Source organism: Atta colombica, unplaced genomic scaffold (genome assembly GCF_001594045.1).
Source record: "Atta colombica isolate Treedump-2 unplaced genomic scaffold, Acol1.0 scaffold107, whole genome shotgun sequence".
In the NCBI taxonomy this organism is placed as follows: Eukaryota; Metazoa; Arthropoda; class Insecta; order Hymenoptera; family Formicidae; genus Atta; species Atta colombica.
In genome coordinates, this window is record NW_017259192.1 from 3,346,214 (window position 1) to 3,358,135 (window position 11,922).

The 11,922-nt window shown below is 22.4% G+C and overlaps 1 protein-coding gene across 1 annotated transcript; it reads right to left on the bottom strand.

Moving 5' to 3' along the window:
- Positions 1 to 5,675: 5,675 nt before the first annotated feature.
- On the bottom strand, positions 5,676 to 8,286 carry LOC108692813 (juvenile hormone acid O-methyltransferase-like). Its single transcript, XM_018201312.1, has 5 exons — positions 8,213 to 8,286; positions 7,917 to 8,088; positions 6,796 to 6,928; positions 6,331 to 6,478; positions 5,676 to 6,138 (listed from the first exon to the last, which is right to left on the bottom strand). The coding sequence occupies exons 2-5, from the start codon at positions 8,066 to 8,068 to the stop codon at positions 5,954 to 5,956; spliced, it is 618 nt and encodes a 205-aa protein (XP_018056801.1). The 5' UTR covers positions 8,069 to 8,088; positions 8,213 to 8,286; the 3' UTR covers positions 5,676 to 5,953.
- Between the last annotated feature and the right edge of the window lie 3,636 nt (positions 8,287 to 11,922).

Consider the following 11,922-nt stretch of genomic DNA (forward strand, 5'->3'; position numbering starts at 1 on the left):
TTCGAAATGCACTCTTATGATGTCTTAAAAACATTTTTCTTTTCAAGAACTGAGGAAAGACATACATTTAAATAAGACATACATTTAATAATAAAGATATTTAATAATAAAGACATACATTTAAATAGCAGAAAAACATTCTGTGAATGTTGTACAAACATTTATTAAGACTATTCATATTTTTTATGGATTCATATTTTTTATGTATTAAAACACCGTTAAAGATCATGTTCACATAGTACATTTGTATCATATTATATAAATATTCTATAAATGTGTATAGAATATTTTATATAATGTTTTATAGTATATATTTTATGTTTTTATATGTATAAACATAATCTTATCCATAAATAAGACTATTCCATACGCAATTCTCATTAATTCTATGAATATTTCGAGAAACATTGTATAAATGTTTTGTTTGAGGAATATTCTATAAATTTTTTATTACAAATATGAATCACTAAATAGAATATTTATTGTATATGCACTCAGAACATTTGATTCAAATATTTCAAAATTAAGAATAAATAGTAACAAATTACGGACTCTTAATCTTTAAAAAATACAAACACAAAGAAGCTCAAACTAATGAGAATCAGGGTGGAAGGGGCCCACATTATTGAAGTGAAATAACTATCTACTCTGTTTAATGTATAATGTCATCTTTATTCCAATTTTTAATGTTTCAATATTGGAGTCTTCCTCAACAATCTAAAGCTTTATAAAAAATTCAATAATGTGATTGTTACAGTAATGAAATGTTACAGTAATGAAATTAAAGAACGATAAAGGAACTAGTATTTGATCCATGATCTTGTAGCCAGCGTAGATTAATTATTTAAAATAAAATTACATAGATTTTCAATTTTTAAAATATATATAAAGACTGAAATATAAGGCTAATAAAAGTTAGCGCGAAAAGAAGGGCAGATTATATTATTGAAGTGGAACAATTATTTACTCTGCTTAATGTGTATTGAGTAGTTTTGAATTTCTTTGTTTTTATTTTTTGAGATTAATATTTGTATTTGTTAAAAAATATGTAAATATTCTTTTATAAATGTTTTAATTTCGAAATATATTTATATTTTTGCTAAAAAAGAATTTTGTGCTGTTTGGATATCAACAATAATGTTTTTTTTCAATAATGAAAATTTATAAATTTGGATTATCTAACTAGTTATCTAATCTTACACAGGAAATAAGGAATATTTTTTATTGAGATCAAAATATATCAAAGATAGAGTATATTTTATTTAAAAGCTTATAGTATATAAATAAAATATAATGACTTAAAATTTTTTAGATAAAATTTATTGGTCATGTAATTATATCTTAATACTGTTATTAAAACTAATATAAATGTTAAAAGATTATTATTTATATTTATACTTATATTTGATTTATTTTTTAGACTACCTTATAGTTATTATTTAATAAATATTATTTAAACTATTTTGAAGTTGTTTATAGATGTTATTATTTTTCTTTTTATTAAATATTGTATTTTAATTTAAGAAGAATCACGCGATGCAAGTAACGGTTTGAAAGTTTCACTAACCCACATTCATCGTTGAAAGCAAAACATCTGAGATTGCTGACCTGATTTTGCTTATTGCATCTTTATGTAAATATTTAAATATCACATTTAAATATTTTTATATAATATATTTTTATAATAATTATTGATGCACCGTTTTATTATTTTCTGGAAACATTCAATTTCTTAAATTATTGTTTTTTCGATATGGGTATAAAAATAATATCGATTGAAATATATTGATAGTTTTAATAAAAAGTTTTAATAATTTATTTGGAATTAAAAGGCTTATTCTATAACTCTTAACGACTTTAACTGTAGTACTACAGTTGTTAAAAGTAACCATAAATATAGAAAATAAATCTGTATACTAAATTTTATAATGTATATACGCTCATATTATTATTACATATATTAAATACTTTTCAATTCGTCACTTTTGTATAAACTTTATGTATAAACTTTTATAATTGCATTTTTTAATTTAAGAAAAAATACATTTTCCGAAACTGATAAATACAATTGATGAGACCAATTAAATCGTATCTTTATGATATAAAAAGTCGTATAGCATAATAAATTTATTTATTTTCGGCAAAATATTATACATAAGGAGGAAAGTGCCATAACTGCGAAAATCTAGGGAAAAAGTTAAATAAAACAAATAATTATTTATCAATTAATAAAAGCTTTTATTAAAAAAATATACCCTAGTTCTTTAGCTTTAAAATACAATAATTAATATTTACCATATAATTTAAATGATGAATTATATTCCACATTCTCAATTTCTGAATTCTATTTCGTATTATCTGCACATCTTGATATAACTTTTGATATGATAAACAAAATCTTTTCGTGTCAACAATGAAGTTAAGAAATAAATAGTTTAAATAACATTCTAAATAAATGGGTTTGTGAAACTAATTGTCAATCAAATACATCTCTTTTATTATAATGACGTCTTCAAAATTCAAATTATTTTCTCTCACTTTTAGCATGAAATTTAATCTAAGATGAGATATATGTTAAAAATATGATTCAATATAGAATGTTATTTTTTGCGTTATTATTGCTATACAATCTAGCGTACCTATAAAAAGAATAAATGACATATTAAACGTACAAATTTCTAGATCTAGAGGTATATACTATTGGAGATAAAGAAAGTTTCATAAAAATTTCACGTTTGATTGTAACTTATATCACATTGAAAAGGTTAAATTAAATATTATTTTTATAAATGCGCATTTATAAACTCATTTTTGGGAAAAGTGATATTATTTTGTACAAATAGCCATCGATTATTAATTATGCCATCGATAATTAATTCCATTATTATAGTACATTTATAAAGAAAGAATACATCAAGAAAAAAATGAAATTATTTTTATTAAAAAATAAAAATCTTTCTCACTTGATATCATTGCACTAATACAAAATGTGGAATGAAAATATGAAATCAAATTCGGATATGTATTTTGTAGGCAAATTTTCAGTTTGTATATCTAAAACATCAAATTCGAGTTGTTTCTCTGTAGTATATTTTTTCTTTGCATAATCAATTATTTTGTCCGATATATCTCTATATCTTTAGATATAAAATTATTAAATGAACTTTACAATATATAATTTTTAAGTAACAATAAGCAATTTATATTAATATGTTGCTATATACATTTTGTATTGATTATTATATTGATTATTGTTTCTTTTACCTTTTATTATTTGGATCAAGAGCCGGCCAAATTATATCTTTTGTTATATCCACATTCTATATCAATGCATTTTCCAGATATGTTTTTAGATTAAGACATTAAATTCATCACTTATAGCAAATGATTTTTCTCTTTACAATTTGTTATTTGAAACCTACTTCAATGAATTGTAAAAATGTTTTATTGTGTCATTATTAATTGTCATCGTTAAGAACAAAAATTAATTATTTCAGAATACTGGAAATATTCGAATGTGTTAGAAAAATAAAATAAAATCTTTATAAAAATTTACATTATTTGCAAAAAATGAATGATTTATTAAGATCGTAATGTGAAATACAAATACGAATATTAAAACAAATATTTAATTATTAATTATATTTAATTATTTTAATTTATTATTTGATTCTTAGATTTGGCTCTCAGATTTGTTAAAATTAATTATGAAGTAAAATGAGGCAAAATGAGAGTACAATATTTAACTATATCGTATTTAACTATATCGTATCTATTAACATATATTATTACATAAAAGTAATTATTTTATACATAATTTTTTAGTTGACAATTCATACAAACGTTATATATTTAATATAATATTAACATATATTTAAGCCATCCTCAGCGCATACAACAATAAATTGAAATCATGGATTCTTGGTTTTGAGTTAATTGTACAATTTGAATATTAAGCTGGTTAAGGAGTTCTTTCTCACACAATACACAATACACAATTAATACAATATAATTGTACAATAATTTTTTACTCACATATTATCTATAAAATCCTAAAAAAATGTTAGAACTCTATGAGAAGAAAATAAACAATTTTTGTCTATTGCAGTTTTTCTTTAAAGTTGGTAGTGTTTGAGTAAAAAATTATTGAAGACCAATTTTTAGCAATTAATATTTTGTTAACTATTGCGAAAATTGTAAAATGATAGAGAACTTTTCTTCTCAGTTTAGTTCATTCTGCACCTATGCGAAAGATTTATTATTATTTTCCAAATACGCTGTATAACGAACTCTATAATAATTACAATTTTGGAATTATTTGTTCAGTATTTCGCCATTACAATATGACGCTACTATGTCAATATTCAATAGCCAGCACTTATTATAACTCATTTTTACTTTTAGTATTAATATTTTTAGTTTAAATATTTCGAAATGTTTCTAAGATTCTAAAATATTAACAAAGTTATGTTATAAAATGTAAATAGAGGCCGTAATATCATCATCTCCTCTATCTTTAGAGATTATAAAATGTATAATCTCCTATTTTCCATCATTTCAAAACGTCGTATATTTGTTTAAGACCTGTTCAGATTTTAATCCAAATGCTTCCTAGATATCATTTTATTTTTGTTTAACATTTGATGAATAACAAGGATAAACCAGAGTTGGCAAACATTACTTTTCAGTTATTCTGCCATTACTTTTTATAAACGATTTGATGACGATGTTGCATTTTTTTATAACGATAACACTAATTATTAAAAATTAAACGTTAAGGTTATGCTAAAGTTAGAAAAGTCACTTTGAAAAATCAAGTCACTTGTTACCATTACGCGTTATTTATTGAAATAAGTAATAAGTAAGGAGTAACGCGTAATGTTACTCGTTACAAGTAATGAATAAAAAGTAACGCGTTCTAAATTAGGAATTATTTTTTGTAGTAACGAATGACTTTTTTAACCCGTTATAAGTAACGATTGACTTTTCTAACTCTGATGTTACCATTATTATCATAAAAAATTCGAAATGTCAATTAAATTGTTATTATAACAAGGTAACGACGACCAGCAAAGTAATAGCGTTACAAGTAACGCGTTACTTGCCAATCTTAGATAAAATAGTGCCTGAATATTACTCGAATGAGAATCTAAACTTAGCCTTAATAATATTGGACAAAAAACTTATTAAACTAAAAAAACTAATTAAACTTATTAAAAAAATTAATTAAACTGTACAAAAAAACAATTTTTATAACTTTTATAATTTTTATATTAAAACAATTGATTATGTTATTATATTATATTATTATATTATACAATGCACACGTAATATCGCATATGTAATCAATATTAAAGATGTATAACGGATTTTTTGATATCATGCCGTGCTACAATGCTTGTCTTTTTTCTTTATTTGATTAAATTAATATAAATTAAACTTTATCGATATACTGGTTTACTGATGTCCTATCAGCACTCTTGTAGACAATGTATGATGCAACAAGGATCGATCATGAAATCTTGAGGAAAATATAATCAAATTTAATTTTCGACATTATATTTACGATAGGGATATAATAGGGACTATCCGATAAATCTTTAATCGAGCATTAGAAACATGTTCATTAGATCCTTATTAGAGCCTATCTAAAATAATTTTTATTCGAAATTTCATATCTTTTAAAGAGTTATATTCTTGTATAACAGTTGAACAAAATACATTCGCTGACTATTTATGTTCTTTTATACTAAAAGCTACATATGTATATAACCAACACATATAAAAAGTGCTAGTTTAAATTAAAGTGAGAAATAGTTAAGATGCTAAGTATTAAAGAAAGAATATTATGATATCCTGATATACAGGACTGATTATTGCGAAAGGTTTTTAAAAATGTTTCAATCTTTATATATACACACACATAAACCACGCACACGCACACATGTATGTATTATGTCATATGTTTTTGCGCAAAAGCTATTAATATACGATATGTGTCTAATGCTATTTTCTGATTATTTTTTTGTTTATAAATAATTTGTGTTTCTGCAAATTTATGAATGAATTCTTTTTTGAATTCTTCCTTGTGATCACGTGGCATGTGATCAATAAAGTCGAGGAATGCCATAATAGAAGCTGTGAAAATAATAATAATTAATTAATCAATGACATAAATTAATTTAATGTTAGAATTAAATTTAATTAATTAATTAAATAGAACTAAATAAATGAATTAATAAAAGTTTAAGATGTACAGTAATTAATAATTAATAATTATATAGTTAAATATAAAAAAATTAATTTTTATATCTTTTTAAAAAAATTTACACAAAAATCTATCCGTATTTGAATCTTGATGAAATGTATCCCGATGGCTGCAATGAATGACAGTGAATCCGAGTGTTTGAAGCAGTTCTTTTAATTGTTTGCGAGGATTGATTGAATTTCGAAGTGGCCAAGTATACTTGTTTACATCCTGTATAAATAGAATATTTTATAAATAATGTAAACGATAGAAAATAATTAATAATATGTCATATCTTTGTTCATTGCTAATGTCATTTCATGAATCATGTTCACTTTATCAGTGATACAGTATGTTTCTTGCTCCGAAGTGAACAGCAAGATTCACAAAACATTGACAAATGAATAAAGATATGATATATTACAACGATAACTCGCAAATCTTCTGATATTTTCTTCAAAAATCTTATCGTGAAAATCTCAAAAAATTAATAATATGTTTTTAAACGTAATAAAATAATAATCTACATACTAAATAACAATATTTACTTTTATGTATGGTGCAAAACGGACATCATGTATCAAGTTTTCAAGAACATTAAATATATTATGAAAAGTTACAAAAAGTACAAGCATAATTCCATTGGGTCGAAGCATACGGTAGATATTTTCAAACGCTTGTCTATTCAATAAACGAGAAAAGAAAAATAAAATGAATTTCTGAAAAATGTACATTTATACTTAATAGCTTAAGTAGATTATTGTAGGTTTAACATTAATTATTTTAATGAAATTATCATTAACTGGATATTATGTATTAAATTTCTTGTATTAAATAAAAATTTTATTAGATATTTTATTTATCAGCATCAAATATGAAACTGATTATTAATATTATTCCAATAATGGACATTATTTCTACTTTTCGATATAAGATTTAGTAAGAGCGTAAGATCGAATAGCCATCTAAAAATGTCAAATTTATTCTATATCGTATTTTAATCAATATTTCGTAACGTATGTTTGTATTTGCAGAATCATTTTTACAATTAAATATAAAACGTACAATGTGTATTTAATAAAACTATGTATTTGCAAAATAATTCTGTATCTTGATATAATCAAAACTCAAATGTCAATGTTTGATTAAATTTTTATTAGGATTTTGATTAAATCTTTATTAAGAAGCAAAGAACACTCGATGTTAAATCACGAAAGTTAAGCATTTAATATAATATATCAAGATAAGCAGGTAACGTGTTAAACCATGTAGTTTTTTTGAAAAAAAAATGTCCTCAAAGCCGCAAATGTATGTTTTTGTCTAATATATATTTATATTTACAAATTGTACAAAGTTATTAATATAATTCTACTTACTAATATAATATTTGCCTAACATACTAAATAAATACAAAAATATTAATTTTTAAATATGTCATTATTTTATTTTATAATATAAAATTAAAAAGAATTATAAAATATACATTTATTATATATAATATTTAAAATATGTATGGGAAAAAGTTCGTGGCGTTTTTCCCATTAGATGGCATTAAAAAAACGCCACGAACTTTTTCTCACACCTAATATTATTATTAATGTCAAGCATAAATGTTATTTTATAAAAATTTTTATAAAAGGAATTGTTTTTATTAAAAAATCTTTCTTACTTGATATCATTGCACCAATGCAAAGCATGGAATGAAAGTACAAGATCAAATTCAGACACATATTTTGTAGGCAAATTTTTAGTTTGTATATCTAAAACGTCAAATTCGAGTCGTTTCTCCTTAATGTATGTTTTCTTTGCAAACTCAATCATATTTTCTGATATATCTGTACCTATAGATAAAAAATTATTAAATGAATTCTACAATATATAATTTTTAAGTAATAAGTAATTTATATTGTTAATATGTTATAAAGTTAATATGTTGTGCTATATATTTTGTATTATTGTTTTTACCAATTATTATTGCATTTGGATCAAGAGCCGGTAAGATTATATCTTTTGTTACATCTCCAGGTCCACATCCTATGTCAATGCATTTGCCAGATATATTTTTTAGATATTCATTAAATTCATCAGTTATAGCAAATGCTTTTTCTCTTTGGGATCTGTTACTTGCAATATATTTTAATGAATTATAAGACTGATTTATTACATTTTTATTAATGGTCATCATCATTAAGAACAAGAATATATTTCAAAAATACTGGAAATATCTGTAACATCCAAATGTGTTAAAAATAAAATTAAATTCTTATAAATTTATACATTATTTGCATTATATACATGTACACTGTTATTTTTTTATTTATTTTGTAAGTTTCTATTAATGTAATTTGATGTGTAATTATACCAAGAAATATGTATATATGTATATATTATAACTTTACATAAATGTTTTACATAAATACTATACATAATGTTTTATAACAAGTGAATGTTATTTCAGAACTAATTTAAGACCATGGAATTAGACAAAGTATTGTATTCTTGAAGATGCGCAAAATAATGGCGTCCACGCATTTCATCTTTAAATACAACTGACATGAATGCAACATTTGATGATTCGATTTTATTTTGTCGAGTTTTTATATATTTGACATATCATATTAAAACATATATTTGACATATTTCATATCTTAGAAAAATGAAAGTCGCGCTAAATTCAGATGATTTTTGATTGTGCCGCCATATTATGATATATAACCAGGCAATAAAATCTTGACAATAAAACCTTGTCTAATTTCACCATGATTTAAGAGTAAAATAAGATTACAAAAATAACACAAAAAGTTTATATATACATTTTTATCATCCAATCTTTATCCGAGTTACAGAAAATGACTGTAATGTTTTCGTGTTTTATTAATTTTCATTACAAAATTAATTTTCATTACAAAAGCTAGTACAACACATTTCTGTGTTTTTTGAATAGTAAGCTTTTCAACTTAAAATAATCTAAATATCTGAATAAAATTAGATTTATTCAGTTTTTAATAAATATTAATGAAACACGAAAATGCTACAATTCTGAAGCAAGACGTATCAATGCCTCTTTTCCCTGAAGAAATAAATAGCTAAGGTCACAAAAAAACATCGATAACTGATAAAAAGCAAAAACACAACGATAACCCGCAGATCTTCTGTGGTTTTTAAAGATAATTTTTGAAGATAAACCCGTAAAAGTTTATTATTGGAAAAAATATTATTGAAAGCAAGAGAGCTATCATGAAAAAAATTTTGTTGCATCAGCTAGATTATAGTTATTTTTTAATAGAAAATTTAATAAAAAATTATGTATACGCATAGAATTTATAGCATAAATCTAAATTCTATCTCTGCCATATATATGATTAGATGCATATCCAATATCGTAGTATTTAGTACTTACTAGAAATTTATCTATTTTAGCTATTTTTCGTTCGTAGATAATTTTCATTATAACTGCAAGATCACTTTTTTGAGTAATAATGGAACAGATTTTTTGTATTATCTTTGTGTTCTGAATTCGTTTCTGAAGTTATGCTCATATATAAATAATACATACTCAATAATATATACTCAATACAAATTTTAAATGTTTTTATTTATAAATTTATGGATAAAAATTTTCTGTATATGAATAAAAAATCAGATAACGATTTTAGATCCATATTGAGTATTGAATTCTTATACATTATTATTACTTTTATATATTATAAATCTTTTTAATATACTATATAGCTTTTTAATATATTAGAAATAACATAATAAATAATAAATTAAACAAATAAATAAAAGAAATTTTAAAAGAAATTTTAAGAAGAAATTTTTTAGTTTTGTTTACAATATTGTAATGATGTATATAGTATACAGTCGAATTAATATAAAAATATCTTTTATTTGTTGCTATTATTTTATTATTAGTTTTATTATCATATTTTTGTATGAAATACATGTCTCTTGGTTTTTTTGGAAAAAGATGAAAGATATAAAAAAAACTAACTAAAGTTTCATTTCTTTTTAGAACTTTTTTACATTACTTCTTATTAGCTCTTATTTTTTGTACAGCGATTATAATTTTTGTGACAATTAATTATTATTATATATATATTAATATTATTGCCGATATAGATTGCTACTGTGGTTTTTTATAGGATAATCTCAGGTGTGATATGGCCATTTTTTTAAATACAAAAAAATTTAATTTTACTTTACTTTGTTACTTTTTAATAGTGAGTTTGTTATGTCTCTTCACTGAAGCTTAAAGTATTGATAACGAAATTAAAAGACGAAATTAACGAATTTTCTTAATAGAAATTTAATATTATTAAAACATTATAACGATTTGAATTGACTAAAATCTTAAATCTATCTTACTTGTCTCTTTCAGGAAAAAGGTTATTATAATATTACGGGACTATTAGCCTATATATTTTATGTTAAAAGTGCATGTAATGTTTTATAAAATGCTAAATAAAACTCATAATTTCGTATCTAATGTATATATAAAGTTGTGTATAATTTGGTTACAATTATAAATTATAACATTAATTATAAAAAAACTGCAATATTAAAATTTCTAATAAAAGTTCTAATTCATTTAAATTAAGGAAATCAAATAAAAATTTTTATAATTAAGAAAAAACAATGTGTGTGTATTACTTGGTTGCAAGCCATCTCTTCCAAACTAACGGAAATATAGACATTGTATTTATAAATAATGAAAATTAAAGTTCAAATTATTGTATACTCACGTTGCAATTTACGTACCTTTATTATAAATATAATGTTGATTACAACGATTTATTTGAAATTTATTTAATACTTCAGCAGCATTTAAAAGACACGTTATCTTTTCGTATAGTTATACTAACTAAGATTATTCTATTTAAACTAAATTTAAATCATTGTTGTTTTCATTGGAAATTCTTATCTTTTCGTTGTATTGTTCAATGTTATTCGTCTAATGTATAAATGATAAACACATTCAAGAAACTAGTCATACATTAAAAACAGTCATTGTCCGTGTTAACAAAATATTTATTTTGCAACTGTTGAAAATTTTCTTCACTAATAATAAGATAAAATTATTCTTTTAAATCTAGAAATATAATCCTATTGACAAGTAAGCAAAGTATGTATTAAACACTGACTTCTGCTGAACATGGTTGAACGCTGATTGGTAACAACTTATCTAGAACAAACAACTTACCGAGATCAAACGCATGCGCAATTTATTTTATTTAACTCAACTCCTTCTTTTATTCATATATTATTTTTTATATTTTGAGTGTACTTGGCATTGCATTTACAACGCTTGCAAACATAATTTCTTTGTTAAATATTTGATAAACAATAAAATTAAAATGATTCCATAAGCAACACAAATGTAGTCAAGTAGAATGCATACTAATATATACTGTATTTCTTAATATATTTTTAGAATATTTAAATATTTTAATAATAGTATGTAGACAAAATAATTTTTTTTAAATTAAAAAACGAAATATAAGTTTTTAATTTGCTTTTAGTATCTTATACGTATATATTCTGTAGTTTTTCAAAATTAAGTACTTCTCAATCACACAATATTTGAAAAATATTTTTTTAATATTTATTTAATATTTTTACATTAAATAAATATTTACAAATATTAATATTTTTTTATATTATATGTTGATTGG